The sequence below is a fragment of the Siniperca chuatsi genome, linkage group LG5 (genome assembly GCF_020085105.1).
Source record: "Siniperca chuatsi isolate FFG_IHB_CAS linkage group LG5, ASM2008510v1, whole genome shotgun sequence".
NCBI classification, from domain to species: Eukaryota; Metazoa; Chordata; class Actinopteri; order Centrarchiformes; family Sinipercidae; genus Siniperca; species Siniperca chuatsi.
Genome location: NC_058046.1, coordinates 6,352,589 through 6,378,347, shown reverse-complemented (window position 1 = coordinate 6,378,347; position 25,759 = coordinate 6,352,589). Strand labels below are relative to the sequence as shown.

At 40.3% G+C, this 25,759-nt stretch overlaps 1 protein-coding gene across 4 annotated transcripts in view; it reads left to right on the top strand.

Annotated features, from left to right (window-relative positions):
- Positions 1–25,759, top strand: part of nr6a1a (nuclear receptor subfamily 6, group A, member 1a) — a 93,568-nt gene that overhangs the window by 53,310 nt on the left and 14,499 nt on the right. The window contains exon 1 of one of the 4 annotated variants that reach the window (XM_044196266.1): positions 10,229–10,427. The exons of 2 other annotated variants lie outside the window; for them this stretch is intronic. In XM_044196266.1, the coding sequence (XP_044052201.1) occupies positions 10,403–10,427 (25 nt within the window). In that variant the 5' untranslated portion in view covers positions 10,229–10,402. Of the gene's footprint in view, positions 1–10,228; positions 10,428–11,993; positions 12,185–25,759 lie in introns of those variants that run through there. One more of the 4 variants, XM_044196267.1, reaches the window with a different exon arrangement.

The following is a 25,759-nucleotide window of genomic DNA, read 5'->3' as shown; positions in this document are numbered from 1 at the left end:
CCCACTAAAAATCCTAAATCAAAAGTAAGTATGTAAAGCTAACCTTCAAACAAAATCAAAGTAATTATCCATGCTACATGTTTCAAATCCCCAAAACTATTAGATGAAACTGACAGATAATCAGTCTGGACACAGTGTCAACAGCTACAAGTAAACATCTCCTCTCCAACTGGGTTAGATAAGTTTCAGGTGTTCAGGCCTGGCCTGGCTCATTCTGGCTCTTCTACTTTGTGATGTTCTACCCAATGTCAGTCTCCGTGCCCACCGTTAAGTCCGAAATACGTCTGTGATTTCAATACATATGCTGATTTTGAAAATACAAGACTTTTAAAGATGAAGGTGAAATCTTTTCAGAGTGGGCATGAAAATCTTGTATGAAGCATCTGTTACATGTATGCATGCCATATCGGAATAATTTTACCCTGTTTCTTCGCACAATAAAAACTTCTGCACATTATGCAGCTTATTGGTCACAGTGGGCTTTTAATACCAACCACAACTTGCCCTGCAGCTGAAACTTCATGGGAAATAAGCTGAGTACGATATACTGTATTTAAAAAATGTTCAGGCCTGTGGCTCCATAAGTAGATAAGAAGTGGATCCGTTTTTGATCCACGTGAGCCAGATCTTAGCAAAGCTGTGGGTCGATCCTTGAGTCAGGGGGACGAGCTGATAATTATGAGCGAGCATGACCGTGTTATACAATGCACGCGTATCTTTACTCAGTGCCATGACCTTCTCTGCTGAGATTTGCGTCTGCCTAACTTTGCCCTTTAGTGGGGCATGTTGTGTAAGTGAAGGGACACAACGTGAATAACATTGGTATTTGCGCAACAGCCTGTGCTGAGTGTGGAGCTAACTGGAGCAGGAGAATGGCGCTGTTCGGCGAGGTTCACGGCTGTTATTCCTACTGGCCATGAGCGTGAAAGGAGCTAATGCCATCTGACAGTTCTGGAGCAAGAAGAGGAGGGCTGGACAGAAAAGGAGGAGAGAGAGAAGGGGGTGTGTGTGTGTGTGTGTTAAGAGATAGGGTGGGGTGGGGGTGGGAGTAAATGGGGGGGTGTTGGATGAGAGAGAAATAGGGGATGAGCTAGATATGGACAAAGCAGGGATGAGGGATATGGGAGGGGAATGGCTAAAGAGGCGATACTGTAGGGACCTCTATTGTTGCCCGCTGTTGAAAATGGCCTCTGAGAGCCATCGCTTTTTATCAGTGACATATTAGAAGTTCAAATATTCCAACATTTTCTCGAAATACACTGATGAAGCAGGAGCTGAAGGTTGGCGATCTTTTAGTCTTATAGATATTCTATCAAATACTTATCAGAGTGCAGACATTCAGCCTCCCCAGAGCGTTCGCACTGTGGGACAGATTTTCTCATGGCTGCCATTTTGAAAATCTGCCTTTAAGGGAATTCCAGAAATACTCTCAAAGCATCACACACACATTTCCGTCCAATGTTTCTCCAAGATTTGGGGGTGCACGGGCACGGTCGGCCATGTTGATATAAGACCATTTCCATTTTGTGTCTCCGAGTCGTAAAATGAGTTGCACTACGTTAACACTGACAGACAGACAAAAGGTGGAGTGGCAGTGAAGAGATAGACGGCAGACAGATGGATGGAAGAGGGAGTGGGAAGTGAGGTGGGATCCCACTGTAATTTGACAGGCTCCAGTCCCACTCTGGGTTCAACAGCAGTTCTCTTGAAGGAGGCGTAGCAGACACCCTGCTGCCAACCTAACCTGTCATTACCGACATGGCAGAAAGACATAGAGATGATACGTCTTGTTGTCTCATCCTCCTTTAAAATGCACAATAGGAGATGTGGGATTTATGTCTGATTGTGGCTTGATGGCATGTGGAGAGAAAACTGTCCTCAGATCTGTTGACTTTATTACACATCGACACATGGAAAGTATGAAAATTTGCACATTTATAAGCCTGTGTAACAAGCTGCACTAAGTATGCCTAACACAAAATCCTTTAGCAATCATATCTAAGACCAGATTTCATTTTAGATATTATGTCATGCTTTTCATGTTATAGTTTACATTTATTGTCTACATGTTGCTTATAACTGAAGTGGTTAAATGCTGCAATTTGTCCATGCTTAAATACAGACGATACTCAATAGTGTTTTCTTTTACAAGCAGTAGCCAATAATTTTAGGCCCTGTGAGGAATATTTCTATTATTAAACAATGGATTTTTTTTATCATGACTGGGCTCATTGGCACAAGCATTATAACTGTCACTCATCAATAACTGTTACCATTCAATTCAAAAGAGACACAGAGGGGAAAGCCCTTCCAGAAGCTTTTCCTTAGAAGCACTGATAAACCTCCATCAGGTGCTCTGTGTAGAGGCTTCATGCCAGTTGGGTACATGAGGTTTTTGGGTGGGGTCTCCGCTGTGAGGCCACCTCTAAAACCTCATTGTAGTGAGTTTTGTTTGGGCTTGCCTGCATTTGTTTGATCTAATGTGAGGAGTTTCACCTTTTGAATAATTGTGCAGCTAGTCTTACAAATATTTGGCACGCAGCTAGACTTCTCTTACAAAATATAGCCACAGAGAACCATGAACATCATTTTCTGTCGCCAAAATGGACGTATAATGTTTTGTAACAAAAGCCATGCTTTGGGTTTTGAGAGCTGGAGCAAAATCTAGAATAGTCAGCCACCACTGGAAGAGAAACCACTTCTGTTAGCAGAAACCAAACAACATCAAAGGTGGTGTTGGTTGTTTGGCAGCAGATAAGACGATTAGAATCTGAGCCCCCTCAGCACCCTCCATCATTAAAGCTGCTGGCCCACATCTATAGATTATAATGGCTGCTCTGCTGCTTCTCAGGTCGCACAATTCTCCACTTTGATCAGCCTGTTGGTATTTGTGAGTGAAAAAGTCAGCTCATGCTGCTGACTTCTCTGGCTCTTTGACTGCTGACAGAAAGCTCACAGGAACTCCATGTTTGTATGATACCACCCTCTGGTGGGGAAGTGTGGTGCTGCCATAGCCCACAAACACCCAGCACCACCACCACCTTCTTATCATGTGATGGTGCTGCATTCATGACAGAAAGGAATAAGTGAATCAGTGGAATGACGACGAGTTTAAAGTTTAAATCTGCCAAGACTTAATGATTGTCTTCTATAAGTTTTGTAGTTTTTACCATCTGAAAGCTGAGATGAAAATATGTTTGTGTCCACTTTCTTTCCCACTGGACTTGAATGCAGCGTAAGATCTTAGTTTTTCTAACTATTGGCATTAAGCTAATATTAAACACTTCTTGCAGTTAGTTGCAGTTTTCTAGCTCCACTTAACTTTATGATTTTCAATAATTTTATGTTATTTGACATTTAAGTTTATATTGTGCTTACATGGTGCATATTCCTAAATACATTTTTGCGTGGTTAAATTAACACAAACTATTTATGAATCATTAACTAATACATGCACAATGCACAGAGAGTAGGAGAAACGGGGGACTCGATGAGGGCCCAGAGCTTATTTTTGCCTCTGGGCTCCCTAGCTGCTTAATCCGGCCCTGCTGTTAGACAATGTACTTATAGTCTTTGATATTGTTCATGAGTTTTGTGTCCTATTTCTGTTTTATGTATTTTGTAATGTAAGAACATACATTTGGGTTAACAAAACTGTAGTTAGTAGTTAGCAAGTTGTATATTAAAGTACTGTGAAATCTTTTTGTGCAGCATTTCTGTTGTGTAAGACTAATATGTTTTATTCTTATAAGATTTCAGCATGTAATAGATGACAGAGTCATTCAGTTTTAGGGTGTATTCATTATTTTCAGACCTTGATTGCATTTTGTTCTTAAAGGAATCATTTGGTCAAACAGGAATTTGCTGCAGTAGTTCTGAAACCATGAGGTCAGTATTGAGAAATGCTTGAAACCCACAAAACTGTAAAGCAGCGGATGTCCCTCCTCTTCTCAGCAGCCTTGTGACAAAGGCATTGTTTAACCTTTGACTTCCCCTTATGCTGTCTCAGGTTAGGTCAATTCCAGGAAAGTTTCTTTATTTCTGTCATTTTTTTTTAATACAAAATAAAGTTGTACAAGTGCGGAAACAATTAGTTGCCAGAAAATTAATTGTTGACAATTTTATCAATTAATCTTTTTTTTTTTTTAGTCAAGCTTTTTTGTTTCATATTAAATTAAAATGAAATCCCATGGGTTTTTGGATAATTGATGAGACTAAATAAGTGGTTTGAAGCCCTCACTTTGGGCTTTGGGAACTTTCAATCAGCATTTGGGATTCATTTTTGAGGGTTTTTGGACAAAACAATGAATCAAATAAAATATATTTTAATTGCAAATGTGTTAGGGAATTTGCACCATTAAAGTACAGTAACAACTGAGGTGGGCATTATTAGCTAATTTTGTGGACCTGTCATAGGGGAGTCCTGTGATAAAATGGTAGATATTCCCAAGTTACAGTATGTTTAATTGCGTGTGTCATTTACATTGTGGTCATTTAATTTTGGGACATTTTGGGAAATACACCTTTCTACTTTCTCGCTGAGAGTTGGCTTGAGAAGATCAATAAGGCTGCGTTCAGACCGAGCGTTTAGCCAGGCGTGTGCAAGGGGGGCTCTGGCAAAACAACACAGGGTTGTCTGGCAAAAAAGTCCAACCTGTCTCAGTTTTTTCTGCAACGCAACATGACGTCATCTGGCAAGGTGCTGCATTGGCCAGATGACATAGATGACTTTGTAATGTGAATGCTGTATTTCTAATGTTTACCTTGCGATTGTCGCTACGAAAGATAAAATAATTGCTGCTGTGATAATTTTCCAGAGTTGTAAAATCCTGTCCCAGAGTATTACAGTACAAACCACTGTGCAGTGTTTTGGTGTCTGGGAAGCCGTCAAATTCATGGATCTGTTACTCCAACTGGACTTCCTGGATCGAATTTCCTGTCTCACCGATACCTGAAGCAACACGCCCCCACCAACACAGACCCTTGCATTGTTTTAACGCAATTATAATGTCAGTCTGAACGCAGCCTTCAGGGAATTCAGACTGACATTAGCACTGCATGAAAAAACGCAGCCCACACATTGAGAGATTGGCATTCATCTTATTCTTAACTCTCAGAAGCATATTAGAAGCATATTTCTCAAAATGTCAAACTATTCCCTTCATGGGGACTTTGAAGTGACAGGATACATTTTTTACTCTGCTTGGACTGCATGATAAGCAACAGGATTTTATACCATTCTGGCTAATACGTCACCAATTAAGGTTCCTACTACAAAATAAGTTTCATCATTGATGTAGCTTGTGAGAAACAGAAAACACTCTTCTTTAACACCTTCTCAGACATTAACACCAAATTCTTAGTCTTTCTATTTTTCAGACTGAAATAACTGGAAACAGAAGAGCAGCATATATTGATAATTCCTCCATGTCAGAACAATTAAAAATATGATGAATGGCTATTGAGGATGGCTTGTGCGAGTGGCTGTTGTAGTGGTCATTAACTCCAAGATGGTGGCCAGGTCACCTCAGTTTTATATGCCCTTTGGAAGTTCAGGCAGAGAGCAGCTGCATTGATCTGCTGGCCATCAGGGCTCCACAAAGCAAATGCATTCGGGGAATGTAACGTGGATCATTGTAAATCTAATCTGCAGGAGTGGACACCACCCGAAGCGCTGAGGTCAGCGCCTGTGCAGCCGCGATCCCCTCGAACAAACAGAGCAAGCAGCCTCTGAGGTGACTTGTCTCAAAGAGTCCTGACAGCAGAAAAGTTAGAGACCAACAGAACATCAGGTGTAAAGACAGTCCATGTGCAGGAGCCCCTGATCTCATCAGCGCGTAGCCACTGATGCTAGGACTGATCGTAGGCAGTAAACAGACTATTTATTAGGATCAGGCATAAAAATATCATTTATTTATTAGGATTAGACATAGAAATAACTACTCAGTTCATCACAACCAACAAGTGTGTAAGATTTTTTTAATCATCTTTTGACCCATCAGGTTTATCTTGGGACCCCTTGGAGGGTTCCGTCCCCCGGTTTGGGAACCTCTGAATTAATTTATCAATAGACTGACAGAGGGATATTCAGTGACTATGTTGATAATCGATTAATCATACTATCAGAATCAGAAATACTTTATTGATCCCCGAGGGGAAACTCTTTTACAGCAGCTCACTATCACGTCAGTGCACACAGGAATATAATATATAAAATATAATACACTATAATACAGGTCAGAAAATAAATTAAGTACCAAGTGGGTATAAGTATAAAATTAAAATAAGTGTGAAGTACAAAGTGGGTTTACCAGTTGATGATAATAATACGGTATAAAGTAATAGTGCATGTACTGTCAAGTTAAGTGTAGCTTATTAAGATTATAATGAGACGGAGGATATTGCACAGCAGTAATAAAGTAATGTATCAGTTAGAAATACCAAACATGTCCTGGTTGCAGCTGATCAAATGTGAAGGTTTTCTTGCTAAGTTAAAATCATCAGCTTTTTCTGTCTCTCAAACAACATGAACACATTTCCATGAAAACCAAGATGAATGAAATAACTTTTTATCTTCTTCTTGAAAAAATATTTTTAAAGAAAATAGCAAACCCAATCAATTCCCATGGGGGAAAAATGAAATTAGCAGTATAGAATCTTGATATTTTAATAAAAAATGGGAGATAGACTGTAATCAATTACTTTGTTAGAGCATCCCCTAATACCAATTTTTCCCCCAGCTGTTGATGATTTGATTGTCAACTGTAAACTAGTTGAATCACTCTTACTGTATTAATGCATTTTCCTTACTGACAAAGAAAAAGTTATGTTAGTAGGGTTTTTATTGAATACATCTAGTAAGACATCTAGTAAGGCACCATTATTTTGTCTTTTGTATTTCATTCGACTCATAAATAAAAGTCTTCCTCAGAAAACCGCTCACTTCATGTGGTCTTATTTATCAGTAACAGAAATTAATTTGTGAGGACTTGTTTTCTCTCGAGTGTTGCTCCTTCTATTTGGTCTTCTAAAGGACTCGTCATTGAGAGCAACTTTTCTGTTAAGAGAAATTCTTGAAGATGGTCTTGCTGGCCTCCAGGCAGGGTGAGGCAGCTGATTTCAGGTTTTAGCCTACAGACCGACATCCCAAAGCTCTGGAAGAAAAAGATAAATAATCTCCTGCCTAAATTTTAATAAAAGGTCAATGGGGGATTCGTATCTCTCTCTGGCTCTGTTACAGGCAGCAGGACTTACAGTATGTTTTTATCTGCAGAGGGATGGTGAAGGTCTGGAAGTGCTTTGGAAAGGTTTATGATCCTTCTTTCAACAAGAAACAATGATTGGTTCTTCTTTGATACTCATGCTGCGGCTTGCTTTTGGGTATCAGAATGTATGTATGTATATTTGGAGGAGAACAAGAGCAGTGCGGCCTATTCCTGTTTTTTTTAAGCTCTTTGTCTGAGGAGTGGAGAGGTTTGGCCTGTGTGACAGTGAGTGCAGAGGGGGGAGGGGAGCTCAAACTAAATAAATGCCCTTTGTTACTCTAATGTTTAGGGAAATGCAGGAAAACAAGCCACAAAACAGCTCATTTGAGCTGACATTGAATCAAATTAGCATTTAAGCTAACAACTTTGGCTTGTATAAAAGGGCTTTGCTGCATGTGTGTCAGGAGCAGGAAAGTCCAGAACACAAGAACAAACATACTGTATCAGGAATGCTCATGCTGCCTGTGGCTGATTTACAATCACATTTAAACTTTAAACGAAATACATTTCTCATGTCTGAGAGATACAACAACATGCTTTTAGGAGTTTAAGTCTTTTAATGTGAGTGTCAAATGACAAACTCTTGAAGTTTGCCAATTAGTCAGTTTGAGATGATTTGATCCTGTTCAAATAAATGTGTATTTTGTCAGGCTGAGAGCTGTCTGACGAATACTGGATTTTTGAGGCTGAAGTCAATATCGAGACTTTAAGATATATAATGAGTGGGCTGATTCCCCGTTAAAAATTTACTTCCCAGTGCTCTCTGGTGGACAAACACTTTCTAAATTACCTAAAACTTTGCCAAAATACATTTTTATTTATTTAGTATTATTTGGGGGTGCATTGTATGCCTTTATTAGACAGCGATAGAAGAGAAATGACAGGAAATGAGGGGAGAGTGGTGCAACAAAGGTCCCCGACAGGATTCCGACATTGTGGTTGATGGTCAGCGTCTTACAGGGCTGCCCCTAAACTGTCTGATCAAAGAAGAAGAAACAAGATGACAAATCTGACCAGACATACATACTCTGTTTTTGATACTCTGTATTATTGACATTCCGGTCAGTATCAAAAAGTTTGAGATACTAATGCCAGTATATCAGCTTGGGCTCTAGTTCAAATGCAGTTTATGTCCATTTATGTATAAAATAATGGTGTTATAGGAGTTTTATTATTCATTCGTCAGCTCAACAGTTACTTTTAACAGGTGAAGCAGCTTTCTACAGTTAGTTTCATGTTGACTATTGTGAGTAATCTTCAAAATGTCTCAAATGCCTTCAATTCAAGAGAACGCCTGAGCAAACGGAAACTAGAAGAAAATCTCAAACGTGTCAGTGTTTTAATTATTATTATTATTATTATTATTATTATTATTAACCTTTATTTAGCCAGGGAAAACCCATTGAGACTGAGGTCTCATTTTCAGGGATGCCCCGGTTACATATCATATATGCAATCATTTTTAAAATCACAAACAATAAGTACAATAAAAAGCATTAAACAACAATAGACATATCAAACATAGTTTTTAAAGTTAAAAGATGTAGTGGTATCGCTATTTAAAACAATCACAGTCCTCAACAGCAAAATTAGTTTGCCAAGGAGACTAGAGCATTCAACTTAGTGGTCTCTTGAAACTTATTCCAAGCTCTAGGTGCACAATAAAGCAGTTTTTCCCTTTCAAAGTTATTACATATATATAAACATATTATCAATAAACTGACATCTATTATAATCAAATGTGATTTTTATTCAACAAGAAAAAGAATCTAAAATGTGTCCGATGGGTGTACCAGTACTATGTCCATGTCCTGACGAGTGGCCCCAGCCTCGGACCCAGTCTCAGGTAGTGCCTCTCGCCACATGACAGCAGATAACCAGCAGAGTGTCAGCGCCGTTCTGGCTCCAATTGACTTCAAGGTTAAAGGCAACAAGGCTGATTATGCCGTTCATCTTCGCCGCATGGGTGGAAAAGTGTTAAGGTCAAGGGTGACATATGGCTGCCCCCTCCCTCCCCCCTGCACGGCTCAAGTTTGATTTCCTATTAGTATCAACAAGCAAGGTTATGCTATTCGGACTGATAATATGTCAACAAAGCCTGCTTCTGAATCTGTTGGTATGGAGCAAACATCCAGGTTACTTTTTAAATAACTATTCATTGCATTTGAATAAATGTCAAGAAAATTGTATTCCCCGCTGGGTTTCCTATCTCAGAATAACCTTTAATAAAAATGTCTCTGTTAACCAGGAATGTAATGATAAATAAAAAGCTTCTTAAACTATGAGAACTTGTCGTAACGATTTATGTCAGCTTGAAGAACGTCTTTGAAAATCTAAAAAAATAAACTATAAAGTAGGTTTAAGTCGGTTTACTCTCCCATATTCCCTCTCAATTTTGAGAATGACTTCCGGATGGGAGCCGAAACGTCTTGATTCTGAAAACAGTGTCCAGATGACTACGACTGAAACCTTTTCTACGAAAACTGCACAGAATATTAATGCTTAAATCTGCATGTAAACACGTATCCAATTGCAACACCTTGGCCAGGTCCTTCCTATAAGCCCTGGCTTTGACACAGTGACATATGGTAGCAGACTCTTATGTTATTAGTGTAAAGTAAACTGGGAGATGGCGAGACTGCCTTTGATCACACCAACAGGTTATACATGTCCTCATATTTCTACCTGCTTACCAACTTGTCTGGCTTGACAGCTCGACTGCTGTTTCTGTGAATCCTCACAAGCCCAGAGCCACATCTCAGTTTTCTCTCTGCCTGTATGCATTCATGTGCGCTATCTCTCTGGTATGCATTTGAATGTGAAAAGCTTCTTATATGTGACTTAGTGCAGCCGGGTCATTAGCATGCATGGGGGTTGGGCCCTGGGGTGGGGTGGGGTGCTGCTGCTGTAAGAGTGAACAAGTGGTTAGTAGGGTGGAGCTGTGGAGAGGGTGGGCTGGGAGACTTGCTGCATGATCAGGACAGGCTTGTCCACTGTAGTATGAGGTGAGGATCAGGGAGAGAAGAGGCTGCTGGGTACACATAGTGTCAGGTTGGGCAGTAGAGTTTAGGGTGTGGCACACTGGTGAAACACTGGATGCTTCTCACTATGGTCCCCTAGCCAGGCCACTGGAGGGGATGAAGGAAGAGAACCCCCTGGATGGTAAGATATTTCTATAGCTCTCGCAGGTTTAAGGCTGGTTATCACAGCACCAAGATATGGGCTGAATCATTGAAAATTTGAAATGCAGCTTTCCTACAAGGTGAATTCCACTTGGATGGCCATTCAGGTCAATGGTGCAAGTAGGAAACAGGAGAAGGATTTCTAGAACCTGTTTATAAGGGCTGGGTTTTGTTTTTATGTTTTTTTCCCAATACTATTGGCAATATGATACCAGAGTTTCAGTGCCATACCAAAACAATACTTTTTTTTTTACCTTACCTCAGAGCAATATCAGCAAAATGAAAAAAGAAATACCAAAAGAAGCCAAATTTCTCTATGTGTTAAATGTTGTCCAAACGCAAGCAGCTGCACAAGAACTTTATCTAAACAGAATACAGTCTAAAATAGGCAAAATCTTGATTGACATCATTGACCTATCTGATCAGAGAATAAGTCAACTAGAGTACAAATCTAACCAGACATTTGTGTGTGCCGCAGTCACATTTTAGTCAGTACCAAAAAGGTATTGGGTTCAATACCCAGCCGTAATTTCTGTAAGATGCAGAGGCACATACTTCAATCAGAATTACTTTTGACATGTTTTTATTCAGAATTAGTTTTAACATTTCTTATTCAAATGATGTGGTGTTGGAGTGAGTAAATGTATCTGTGGCATATAGACGTAAGCCTGCAATTACCTATTATTCTCATCATTGCAGTTATATGGTATGCCATTTAAACCACTAGGCTACCAGGATTCCCAATTAATTTTCAGTTGACCCACTAAATAACAGATCATCAAAATATTTTGGCATTATTATAAAATAAGTACACTAAATCTATAACTTGCACTACATAATTTGCATTCATTTCACTATGTTTGGTTACCAGCATTACATGACCATAAGCCCATGAAAAATCAGTGTGCTTAAGAGATCAAACTAAGTACAAATTTAGTAATTGCCAGCAAGTGTTAGCAAATATCCTTGACATTACATTAGCCGATGGAGGACAGTATTTTATGTTGGGGGAATGAAACATTGTGGGCTTCCATGTTGGTTTAGCTGGAAATATCTGACTTTCAACTTTGAATTTGAATGCAGAGTTAGTCCCATATGGAAGGATGTATAGGAACAGAAAATGGTTCCTTCAAGAGGATCCACCTCAGTGCTTCTCTCGGTCACCATCTTATTGGCCCTCAGCTCCTATGGCCTCCTACTGTGCTCAGTTTGTAACCAAGCAAGCTGTGAAACTTTAGCTTTAACCCACATCCCTGTTGCACTAAGTGCTTCAATTAGTTAATGTCTGTGTGTTTTGTCAGCTTGAATCTGTGTTTATGCTTGGATATGCACTTTGGTCCTCCTCAGTGCCAGAGGCATGATTGCAGGGAGGGGAGGCTAATTTGGGTGAGGGGGAGTAGTATTGTTGAACGCCAGCGAAAATAGGACTATCAGTTCCACTCAGATAACCCCTAGCTGTCATTGGACCTCAAGCCAAGCCGTGACCCCGGGGCTTGAACTCTGCGGTCATGTGACCAGGCAGTAAAGTGACCAGTGGTGTGGCTCGGCTCTGGCTGTGGTCAGAGAGTGGCAGGCTGTCGGGGAAAGAGGTTGCTGGAAAGGACAACAGAGAGATAGAGGCAGAGAAAGAAAAGAGAGTCATGAGGCGACCAGGCCCAGTGGCTTTTCTTTAGCCGAGTCCATGCGTGAATGGGGTCCAGGCAGACTGGGAGAAGCATGAAATGGATACATGGGAAGGTAAGGGAGGCTAGCAAAAAAAAAGGCTATTGCTTTCTTTTATTGGGCCATACTTAAAGTCACCATAATAATGTGTGAATGGGAGAGGAGAGCTGTTTGTGATTAAGCAGAGAATGTATTTGAACTGCAAATATTGAAAAAAGCCCAATTAGTTCCAGATATATGCTGCTCTCAAGATCCACTTTACAGTTTGAGTAAACAAATGCTAAATTGCATTTAGATTTGTGCTACATTTGATAGGATTAGCCCTTTATGCTGAGAGGTGTTAATGATTCTCAGGCCAGGCTAATGAGCAGAGAGAGATTCCATCTTTTTGCAGCGTTCCCTGCGATCGATGCCTTCAGGTGCTTTGTTTATGTGCGTGTTATGACGTATTTCGCTGCGGTGGTGAATTGCACAGTGCGCCTCCATATTTATTGATCTTTGGTATGTGGTATGGCTTTGTATTCAGTCAGCAGTGTTGATATGATGGAGGATCACTCTGCTGGCCAGTCACCACTAGCCCAAAACTGAGAGTACTTTCACATATTGTTAATTAATATTTAATTTCTTTGCTTCTTTCTTGTTTTTTACTTTCATGCTGTTTTGAGTCACGGAGTAGTTTCACACAAAGAGCACTTTTTCAGATGTGTAACTGTTAAGTGGGTGATCTTTCCTTGAACTTTGGTGACGATGCTGTCCCCAAATTGCTTTTCGCTCATCGTTCTTTTGTTGCTTCATTTGGCTGTTTATGTGAAAGTGCCAGAATAAAATAACCTTCTTTTGGCAGTTTTCACACTACATCCCACCCAGAGCACCCACCCCCTTCCCTCCCTCCCCTTGAATTGCAGGAATTTGGAATGTGATCCTTTCTCACTCTTAAGATATAGTCCACATGGCAAGGCAAAGTGACCCACCAAAGTGTCCTGGACTGCTCATTAAAGCTGCATGTCCTTTGATAAGCGCTTATCTCGCTGTGTTTATTGATCGTACAATTCACTCAAATTATTTTTGTTGTAACTTTCTAATCCTCAACACAAAAGCTGTGCTCAGGGAGTTTAAAGACAATCAAAAAATTTCTGGTAGCATGTCCTTCATTTGATATTTTCCTTCAAGGACTTTGGGGTAGCATGTGAAGGAACCATGTTACTGTATTCGTCCCCTCCCCCCGTTTGTTAATCCCCCAGCCAGCAGCCATGTTGGTTGTGCTCCAGCTGAGGGAGGGTTAACTCTACACTTCTACTGCTATAACTCACTATATAACCTTCATTCTGCAGGAAGCCCTTCTGTTTTGATATTGTTCTGTATTTTAGAAAGGATATATTAATACAGAAGAAAAAGTGGAAACAAAGCACAAGAGGTAAATGGAGAGAGAAAGGGAGCGTGAGAGGTTGTTTATGTGGATGTAGATGCAGGGGACAGAAGCTGTGTGAAGATCAATAGTAACAATGGGGGAGGTCAGCAGGGACTCCTGTGTTTCTGTAATGCTTGCCTATGAATAGCCAATGACAGAGGCTGCACATTCTAGCCATGCACGCTCCTTTTTCCTAATTTCACTGAAACATATCCATCTCCCTGGCCCCAGCCTTGTCAAATCAGACATCAAGTCCATCATGTTGCAGATCTTTGTCGTTCAAGGGTGTGTTATTTCAACTACCCTGCACCCTTCCCCCCAGCACATACACACACTCACACAGGATGGAACTTATCTGATGCATTGCAAATTGTAGTTTTTGCCTTTTTCCTATTTTTATGGAAGGAGATGTTTGCTTAACAGAAGATGATCAGCTGAGGTGCAACAAGCTAAATTTTTAATGGTGGACATTTTATTGTATTTTGCTCCTTCCTGAATGGGAAATATCAGTGGGAGTTTATCTTGCTGGCTCTGCAGTCTCTGGAAAGTCCCACCTCCTGTTAATAAAGGGGAGACTCAACATTCATTAACAGCACTTTTAAATGTGTGTGTATATCACAAAGCCTGGGCTGTAAAACACAGCCACATGGTTCATATCAGCATGTGCTGACCCAACATTAAAAAGGAGCTCAGGGCCAAAACCAGTTTCTGGTCTTTTTAAGCAGAGGTTTCATGTTCTGCAAATGAAAGGAAAGAAGGAACAAGGCACAGGCTTAAACAGTGATGACTAACACGCCTCATTTCCTCTTTCTTTATGTTAGTGTAAAAAAAAGAACATGTAGTACACAAAATGTATGACACATAAGAAATAAAAATAGCATACCAACTAGTAGAACACTAATTGAAGTGAACAAATCTTACTAAGCATGTTTTATTATTTCATTATTATTCTTTTATTCAAAACACCAAACTTAATTTGCATTGATCAAATTTACAGTAAATAACTGAAAAATATTCAGTAGTGCACAATGACATTTGTTAGCTACTGTTTGACTAAACACCAGTGTAAGATTAATTACTGACTCATAAAACTTGTACGAAAATGGTTAATGCCAATTTCACTTGTTTCTGTTAGCTTTGGTGAACATGTTTCTGTAGGGAAAACGACAAATCGTGTCAAAAAAGGTTGAGAAAAATACTAATATTTGGGGGGAAAAAATAAAATGATATATATGTATATGTTGACATTTGCATAAGAACAAATATTCTTATTATTTATAGTCAGTGTAATAATAAGGGCTGGGTATTGAACCTTACTGCTACGGACAGTATTGAGTATCAAAAACAGTTTAATACCAAATCTGGCACTGAATGTCTGGTCAGATTCATTCTCTTTTGTAATTATTCTTTGATCAGATTGTTTCTGATTGTAATCCAAATGTTTCCAATTTTAGACTATTTTATTTATAACATTGAACATTTGAAAACTTTTGGTTGGGTTTATATATAATATGGGTTTTTATAGAAAAACATATTTCTCAAAGTAAGGTATTGAAAAAAGTATTGGTATTGGTCATGAAGACTGATGTATTAGCATTAGTATCAGAAATGTTCAAGAGATACCCAGCCCTATTCATAATATGGGATGTGATTATTAAAGATAGTTACTAATAAAAAAAGTACTTTAAAAAGGGTAACTCATGCACATCAGTCTAAGGGATGTAAGAATACTCTTCACAGAAGTTCTCCACATGCAGACATAAATTCTTATTTGGAATAAAAAAACATTCAAATGATCTTTTCAGCTCAACAAAGCCGAGATCGAACAAAGCCGAGACAGTGAGCCAGACTTCTACAGTAGAGGCCTTTTCCCACATTATTTAACAAAGTAGCATCACATGTGGCTCACATTAGCATACCATTAATATGTAGGCTATCTGTGGTGTGGTATTACTCAATGCTAATGATTTAGCCTCTAAGCTTGGGTGTATATTATCAAGACAGCAATGTCAACAGGTCGCCATTGTCTCGTGGATGAGCCCAATCTGCAACTGCATGCACGTAACTTTAAAGATTAGCATCACAGTGTGGGCTGCCAGGAATGCTGGATCTGAGTCATAGAGGGTCTTCAGATGTGTGTCCATGTACATACCAGTCATAGTCTGGGGGGGGGGGGTGCTCCCCTCCTTCACCCCCAGGTAGGGGAGATAAGTTTCAGAAGAGAAGAGATATGAGGAGGGGAAAAGGGGAAGAAGAAAGGCTGAGAGAGAGAGAAGGAGGGAGGGAAGGTGACAGCAGTGGAAAAGTACAGCAGATTCCTTCAACCCCCGCTCTCTGTCTCAGCTGGGCTTGATTGTGATGGAAAGCCAGAGACAAAACCTGAAGAGAAAACCCCTTCAGCAGCAGGCCTTGTTGCTCTGTCAGCCACTCAAAAGGCTGCTTTATACCACGCATCAGCCATTGTGTGTGCACGGTGTGGACAATAGGGAGATTTGGCCATGATACGTCTCTGTTCTCAGCATGATGCTGCTCACAGAGGGTAAAAGAGATGGTGAAACCTGGGCACCTTCCCATAGGAGAGCATGAAAAAGTCAAGCAGCAGCAGCATTTTTTTTTTTATTTCAGCCTAAAAAAAATCCTGCTGCTCTTGTGCATTCAACCCGTTTTCCTCTGTGTAAGATGAAAAGACTATTCCTTATAATGACACTTGACGCATATCTCACTCAATCAGCTGTGTTACAGTGCACATTTGCTGGGACGCATTGATAGCAACAAGAGTGATGTTTGTCTTTGCCATTAACGGGCTTAAAATGCTCAATTTGCATTTCCTGGTTTGCGTTAAAGTTTGGAATGAAACCCAGGCTGACCCCTGGGAAACAATGCAGCCTATAATGGGCCTTGGGGGGTGAGTGTGAGTGTGTGTGCGGAGGGGAGACACAGGGTATTGGGGGTTCCTACACCCAAGTTAGAGAGAGAAACAGAGGGTGGAGTTCAAGATGAAGCAGTGCTTTTATAACTCTTTATTGTCACTTCGGGGGATTCATCATCATGTCTCCTTTTATGACCGATGCGATAAATTTATCAGTCATTTATCAGTTCTTTAAACAAAAACACCCTTTCTGTAAATGAGAAATATTGCACCAAAATGCAGAATGTTCCAATCTCATTCAAGATTCTTACTTTATTGTGGAAACATTTTTCCAGATGCAACCATCTAACATTAACCTCTAAATTCAAAATTTAGCAACAATTCAAATTTAAAAAATGTAATTCTTTACAAGTCAGCCTTACATGCTTATAGACTTCACTAGCATGTAGGACATATAAGCAAGATCTACTATAACCAATGTATTATCCATTTACAGTGCTAAAATAATACATTAAAGGGGTACTTCCGCAATTTTTGTTTTGCATTTCTGTAAAGTTGAAGGACTTACAGACAACAGATTAAAAAAAAAAAAAAAAGAATGTTTCAAAATTGAAGCCACAGAGGCTGCGATATGACTTTTAGTCCCTAGTATGGGTGAAGCTCCAAAAATACTACATTTCCTTTAGTGCAACTAATAGCATCTTTTGTTAGACTCTCCCTGCCTGGGAATCACCTACATCTTTCAAACTGCACTTCCCCAGTTTGTAACACAGGCTTTCTGTTAAAAATATCTTTCTCCGAGCACAAGCTGAGATAACGGTGATGATGTCATCGGGCAAGACGTCATCACCGTTGTTTTCTCAGAAGAGGACAATATACAACTGTTTTCAAAGACCGTGACTAGTAAACTGCCCTTTATGTGTAAAATTGTTGGAATTCCCCTTTAAAGCCTCTGCTGGCTTCATCTATCAGTTAAAGTAATGTCTGTCAAACATAGGTCTCTGTCATGGAAATGTTCCATGTTGGCATGTACAGGCCTGCGTTCCCCCTCACCACATATTCTCATCAAATACTGTCATCAGAGAAGAAGAGGATTCATCCAGTTGATTTCTGGCCATAGGCTGACCATAGGCTCACCTCAGCTTTAGTAACCCCTCCAGTACAGCACCATGTAACCTCTCAAATACATAGCTATAGTTGATCAGATAAGGCATATAAAATTGATGTTTTACGCATTATAGCACCCAAGTTGCTACTCTTGGTTGGTTCAGTTCAGCTGGAAAAACCCCCCAAAACAAACAAACACAAAACATAACTCTTGCTTCCCTCTAGTGGAATCTAGCCGTGCAGATAGTTTTGGTTTTATTTGTCCACTCCCAGTACAATGGAGGTTAATGGAATTTCATTTATGGTGCCCATAAACTTAAAAAAAAAACATTTAAAAAAGTACAGCAGAAGTGTGTCTAGAAACAGTGTGAACAGTTGTGGAACTACAGTTTACAGTGATTTTTTTGGAAGGCCAATTTTTCTTTATCCATTTTTTGTGTCTCTATCACTGCACTGAATTCAGACTTGTGTTTTGTCTGAAGAGTTATGTTACATGTTAGAAATATTACCAGACTGCTGCAGACTCAGGGTCAAACCTGCTGCAGACAGAACCTTTACAAAGTGAAATCCTTGAGTAAATGTCATGAATATTTAACTGCCATCTACAGGCAGGAGGAGGAGGAGTCATAGGACGTGACAATCTGAGATCAAGTGTGTGAAGGTGTGAATCAGCCTGTTTATATGGTGGCCATGCACTTGAAAGACAGGGTGATAGATTTGGCAAATAAGCTTGAGTGAAGGCAACTAATAGCCATTGTATTTTTACCCCATTGAAGGAAGTCAGGCGTTTCACATAGGGTGGCCAGTGAAATATATGGTTTTAATGTGTTCTCTGAATGAGCACATGGGCTGACAAATGGCTGGCTGAGTAGGTGACTGTCATTTATTTGATCTTCCTGCCAGGGTCCTTCATATGGCCTCATGCTAAGCTCTACTTACAGTAACATCATGCCTAAGTGTAGAGGTGATTACTATACGGTAAAAGCATAGTTTTCAGATGGAAGTGCACCTTTGCTGTGTGAGGAGGTTGGTGAGAAGTTTGTTGGGTCTTTCTTCTCAGGCTTCATGGAGGTGTCGCTCTGGTTTATTCGGAAGCTTAGCAGCTGAAAAGCTCATTATTGAGACTTTAGCTGAATCTGTGCTGAGCTGCCCCTCAACTCACTCTTGAGAATCCTCTGTGTCACCCAGCCTGTCTCTTGGAAACGATGCATATTTGAGATAATCCAATCTGTTTTTAAAGTTTTCTAGAAACCTTAGATGTGGCACAATAAGTTCCCAAAGGTGCTCAAAACTTTAAAATCAACAAATTTGGAGATAAATCCTTTTTAAAGGACATTTATGAATCCCTAAAGGCAAATCCACACATTACGTGTGATCTTGCCCCCTCATCAAGTTAATTCTTTTGATTTAGGTACTGCATTGTTTATAAAGCGGAAACAGTTGATTAATCGATTTATCAGCCACTATTCTGATTATATTATGTAATATAATGTATATTATTAGTAATTTTTTAAGCAAAAATGCCAAACATTCCCTAGTCCAGCTTCTCTAGGGTGAGCATGTCCTGCTTTTCTTCTTCTTATGTGATAATAAAATTAATATATATTTTTTTAGATTTTTTTAGACCAAATCTTCAGTTTAATCAATAATGAATCTAATCATTAGATGTAGCCCTAATTGTATAGGCTATATTCATACTTTTGAAATAATAGAATAGCATTAATAATCTCTGTAAAGCATGTAGGTCACACTGCATGCTCTTGAAGAAATTATACTATTTTTAAAATGAGTCAACATGGTACACAATGGTATTTCCCTGACTGTTAGGGCTTCCTCTCAGATTCGTCTTGTGCCGTATAGAGTTAACCAGTTCACCAAAATAGTTAAATTCTAATCCCAGGATGGGCTCACCGTGTGACGCCTCATTGTCTCTGTACAGTATGGCTGCCCCTGCAGTCTTCAGCAGGTAGCAAATTTAAACCCCACACCATTTAAATGGTAATCTGTCTCTGGGCTTTAGAAATCCTCCAGTTACCATTCATTATCTTGGAGAGGCTTTATACCATGTGCCCCCCCCCCCCCCCCTAATTACCTTTAGTACATGAACCCTGTAGCCAGCTATGAAGACCCCCTCTCTCTGGTAGGGTTAGCTCTCAGCTCAGTGATGTGTGATGAGCTGGCCCTTTAAATTATATACACACAAAAAAGTTTAATCCTGCTCATTTGAATATTAAAGGTGATGTTACTTTTATTGGCTTACTGTTTCTTGTTCAGTGGTGGGTGACTAGGTCAACCATAGACAACAGTTACAATATCAGGTTTCTTCCAGTCTTGGCCCATGAGGTAAACAGTATCATCTGTGTGTGTGTGGGACTCTTCAGCTGCTTCATCTACACCCTTTAACAGGTTCAAGAGTCACATTCCTAAATATGAAAATAATTTTTTTCAAACCTGTTTGTGACTTTGTTGGGTACATAGATACACGTACAAAACATGCATGTAGCATCTGTGAAATCAGCTATAGGTTTCCCAAGGGTAGATTTGAATCTTGGATATGAGTTGACAACTTGCTGTCCTTGAAATAACTCCAGCCAGAAAATCCAAATCAACTGACTGTGACAGGCTCAGGCATCTGTAAATCAAGTAGTGCTAAAATGAAGTTGATTAATCGATTAGTTGATAAACAGAAAATGAATTATTAATCGTTTAAGTAATTTATCAAAGAAAAATGCCACTGCTGTGAGCTTCTGAAATGTGATAATTTGCAAGCAATGTGAAGCCAAGACCTAACCCTAGCCTGGCATCGCCAGACTAATTCGCAAATGCTTAGTCTGGAACCTCTCAGTTCATTAATTCATTCGATTTCCGTGGGGCGTTATCAACGGTCGCAGACCAAAATGCCTCTGGAGGCAATTGGAAAGACCTACAACCAATCAGAGCAACGAAACATGCTAAACGACACATGCAAGTTGGGGCGGTGCTTGGTTCGTTTTCAAGCAGGAAAAATATGGCGGCCTGTTCACAAACTTTATCAAATTACAGCTAATCAATACACTAAAATGTGTTTCACAAAACATTGGATGTGGGAAATAGGCAATGCAGTAACAGAATCTTGATTCATATTTGATCAGGCATTTGTTGGGTCTCTGTAAATAATATTATAAAGAGTACGGTCTAGACCCGCTCTATAGGAAAAGTGCAATGAGATAACTTCTGTTATGAATTGGCGCTATATAAATAAAATTTAATTGAATTGAATTAGCACTGCCTAGTTTGACAGTTTGATCTGAGGTTTGTGAGCCTGGTGCCTTGCGCTGTATCAACCAGTCAGAGCAGCGAAATGTGTTACTTCAAATCTGGACCGGTAATGCTACTCTGTCAGTCATCGTATCAAACCCGCCCCTTATTGGATAAACGGCTGTGATTGGCCCAACTGAATCCAGGACGGGTAGAAATCTGTTTGAATGGGAGAGGGGCCAGACGTTTCTGCCAGAGCAAATGAAACAAGAGCTCGGCAGATTCGCCTGGTTCCCAGGCTAGATTAATCCAGTAATTGAAAAAAAATATTCAACAGATTAATTGATACTAAAAATAATGGTTAGTTGTAGCTCAGCAATCAAGCAAACATGCTGCCAAACATACAGTACCTTCATCGAAGCTTTAATTTCTTTTTAATTAAACAGTTTTAGAAGCAGTAGTCTGTAAAAATAGGATTGTAATATATAACAATAATTACCAGTAGTACATAACTTTATTTGGATGTCACATAAAATGCAGAGGCAGCATATCTAAATCAATCCAGAATCTGGTGTAATGGGAAGATGTTTTGGAATGATAGCAGTGTGTGATTCTTTTTCTCATATGTGACAATACCTGACCAGTCCTGAATGACCAAGGCTTAAACAGAATGATTAGTCAGTTAGAAGAGCAAGTGAACAAAGATGCACAAGCAGGAACTGAAACCCCTACATTCAGTCAGTGCCTTGTTCTACACACTTTGCCATGCAGGAAATCTGTTTGTCTGCCTCCATTATTGGCTTTCCAGCTGCAGAATCCCATAGGAGGGTAAAGGTCCCGCTTGTGTGTAGTGCATTACACAAGAGTCTTACATTAATCAGATGTCCAGGTTAATCTCCAGGCTCAGCAGGCAGCATTAATCTGCTGGACAGCAACCTCAGACCTTTTGTGTCTACTTCATTCTATCTTTGTGGCTACTTTTGTGTTTATCGTGACAACAGACTTTCTTTAGTAGAACATTACAACTCTTTACATCAGCCAACAACCAGTGGTCCTGCTTCCTCTTCAACCTTTGATCAGAGGCTGCGGGAGGCTTTTATCTCCTGCTCAAACATAAAAACAGAAAGCTGGGCTGTGTACTCAAGAACAGAAGAATCAAGAGCTCGTATCACAAGTGTTGCAAATTCTAGTTGCCATGCAACAAAAAGTTTGACAGTTTACAAGCTATGTAGTAAGAGCTTGTTCACTTGAAGTAACAAAGGGGGTAATGTTGAAAAGCGACTGTTGGTGATTGCTGGGCTGACTGTTGAAGAGGATGAGGAGTCCTCTGTGATGCCTTTTTTTAAAGGCATAAAGAGCCAATATCATCCAATAATTCTGCTTTCCTGTCTGGTGAATCTCAAGTCATGTCAAGTCAAGTCAATTTTATTTATATAGCCCAATATCACAAATCACAAATTTGCTTCAAGGGGCTTTACAATCTGTACGGCGCATCCTTAGACCCTCGATTCGGATAAGGAAAAACTCCCCCCAAACCAAAAAAACGGAAGAAACCTCTGGAAGAACAACAGGGGAGGGATCCTCTCCCAGGATGGACAGACAGGCACTAGATGTCATGTGTACAGAATAGACCAACTTTTCTACAAAATTACAGTATGGTCAATCAGGATGACAAAATTATAGATTGTAAACAATATGTGAAGAATATGGATCCAGGAGAATGTTGAGCAACTTCAGGTGTCGCCAAACACACCTCCTCTCCACCATGGAAACCTGGAAGACGACTGACTACACAGACTCACAAGAGCAAAGCTCAAGCACACCATTCACACAGATAAAAGAAAAGAAACAAACACACCCAGAGGGAGAGAGAGACAAGGACAACATGCACTAAACGAAGAGAGAAGAGGAGAGGCCGACTCTCCTGGAGGACGAAGATCCAGATCCAAATATCTGGAATGAGACAGCCAGGGGAGCGAGAGAGGTCCCAGAATGGCCGATGGTCCAGCACAGAGAAGCCTGAGTAAAAAGAGAGGACAAGGAGGAGAAACTACGGAGAAAGAAAGAAGAGAGAGTGAGAGAGATGGGCACATAGATGTGCTTGTGGGACACAAACAGACAGAGGGTTACAGAGATTCAGTGGTTTTCAGAAAGTTTACAGTATTCTCATCTGTAGGACAAACATGGACTATAAGTATTATGCTTAGTAGATTTGTTGAGACTGAGGCCGACCGGCCAGAAGGATAATGGTAACAGGTACAATGTAATCAATAATAAGCAGGTAACTGAAAGTTAAGGCAAAAAGATGAGTTTTAAGTTTGGATTTCAAGGCCCCATCAGAGGCAGACTGTCTGATATCAGCAGGAAGGTTATTGCAGAGGAAGGGGGCACGATAGGAAAAGTCCCTGCAGCCAGCTGACCTCTTTTTAACTCAGAAGACAGAAGCCCTGTATCCTGAGAGCGGCGAGCACGGGATGGAATGTAAGTCATCAGAACCACCTTCTGTCTGGTCTGACATGGATAGGGAGCCAATGAAGGGAAGCTAAAATTGGATTAATATGGTTACATTTTCTAGTTTTAGTTCAAGTTTCAAGCTGCAGTATTTCAGAACCATTTGAAGACTTAGTACTAGCACGCAGCAGGCCTGACAGCAAGATGTTATAATAATCAAGTCTGGATTAAACAAAGGCATGAATTAGGATCTCTGCTTAAGCCAAGGACAGAAAATACCAAATTTTATCTATGTTGCCAAGGTGAAAAACGGCTGTTTTGGTGATTACCTTAATGTGCTGATCAAAAGAGACACCAAGATTCTTGGCTATATCTCATGACCTTTTAGATTTATCTTGCTGGGAGTCCCAACTGAGGTAGAGAGCATATTATATAAGCATACAATATCAATGCAGCAGAACTAGAGATATGTCTTTTTATTCCACACATTCTTCTTCCTTGTCAAAACCTGCATGGCGCCTACGTTACCCACAATGCAATTTGACCACAGGCAGTCGGGTCGGAGATTCAGGCGTGTTATGCTAGTAGTGGCTAATGTAGCCTCGAGCCGCAAGCCTCAAGCCTCGAGATTTTTTTCACTTTCAGACTGGTAGTCTTCAGCCCCAGCTGACGTTGACTCATGTGACATCACTTGAGGCAATTTATCAGACTTCAGCCACAGAAGGCTTTATACAACATTTTTTCACATATGCAGCAGTACTCCCCAACACATGTAAACAGCAAACAAAATACTATGCTACATGGCTAGTTGAAATCAAGAAAAATAAAACCTATCAGAGATTGACTCAGAATCTGTAGCAGTTTTTATGTGTCATGTGTCTTATATCTAACTCAAGAACCAATTGTTGGTGGTTTATCGATTAGTAGCTTTGGTTCCATGTTTCATTATTTTGATATCACCCATGTCCCACAAATCCCACCCCACCGATCCCTTTGCACAGCTAAAGCTAGGGAGGAGGCATCACAAAATCCAGATGTAGTTTTCCACTGACAAACAGATGTGAAAAAGCTTATTTTGAGCTATTCATTCTTTTAAAATTCCCATTTCATGCATCCAACATTACAAATACTCAGTGTTTCTGCATGTTTCATCCATCCTATCCAGACAGGTTCATCCACCTGTAAAAGAAGATCACTACTGAACTCACCAGTGAAAGCGACACTAAGGAGTAACCTCCATCACATCAGACACATCAACATGTTGTGTCAGTCTAACCTCTGTCTGGTCCTGATATGTTTGATCCCAGTTGAGCTTAGATACAGATCAGCAGCAGGCCACATTCCTGCTACAGCCAGGCTTTATACAGCGAGGCTATTCTCTGTAACCATCCAACCCATCTGCTTGCTGCGGGGTGGTGTGGTGGTGTGGAGTGCTTCTTGGTGTGTGTGTGTGTGTGTGTGTGTGGGTGCGCTTGTGCACGTGATAAAGCTTAACACTTTGGACAGCAGAGAATGCGCTCTGACTTAATTCTCGGCTTCCTCAGTGAGTTTGATCATGTGCGTTATGTGGCCTGGAGGTAGATGGGGGATTAACAGAAGATTTTAAACAGCTTTGCTGTCTTTACAGACTGAGAACACCTTCATGATTAGTAAAGTAGCTTCACAAGGAAGGTCCTCAGTAAGATCCATCTCTCTTTGATCGTCTCCCCCACCCTATCACATACATATGTTCTCCCATACATCCATCTTTTCTTGCTGTCTTAATTTATCATTCTTTCATGGTCAGCAAGCTGCCAGTCAGCCTTATAAACCCACAATGTAGTGTATGTAACTTCTACTACTTTTTAATGTACTTTGACATCCTGTTCCACACGACTTCCTTGCTGTGAGCCCCCACTTCCTCCTACTCTGAACCCCTGAATATTCCCTCACGTGTTCCAAATTACCACCCTCACTTATTCCTGTCCTAACAAATTTTTACAGTTTGGAGTGATCACCTTATTCCCTAAGAGCACACACTTGAAGGTTAATGATTGAGAGAGCGCCTGTGTGGAACATCAAGGCAAAGAGAGGCTGGTATGGATTGGTCCTGGTGGATTTCAAAGCACTTGATTGACCTAATTGGAAGAACAAGTTACAAAATTACACTTTGTAAAGGATAATATAGGTACTTGATGGATAGATCAATATTTAAACTCCCTGAACCGTATGTCACAAATTGATTGATGCAGCAAATTTTGCCAAAGTACAACATTTTAGAGTAATAGGTCTCAGAGGTCTTCCTAAGAAGAGGCCTCTTCGAGCGGTACCGCTGTGATGAGGAGTGAAAGGAGAGACTGTAAACAAATCAGTCGTGTCATTTTAGCTTGCTGCCTCCTCTCATCAGAGCTGCTGAATAAAACATACACAAGACGTCTCCGCTCCCTGTCCTGCTGCCTGTTACACCTCCACTTTCACATAATGAGAGTTAGAGCTTAAGAATCCTTTGGATTAGCCAGCGCCTGGCTAGCGCTTAAGCCCCAACCGCCCCCATGATCTCAATTAAAAACTTGTGCCTTCAGCGAGGTTTTTGCACCCA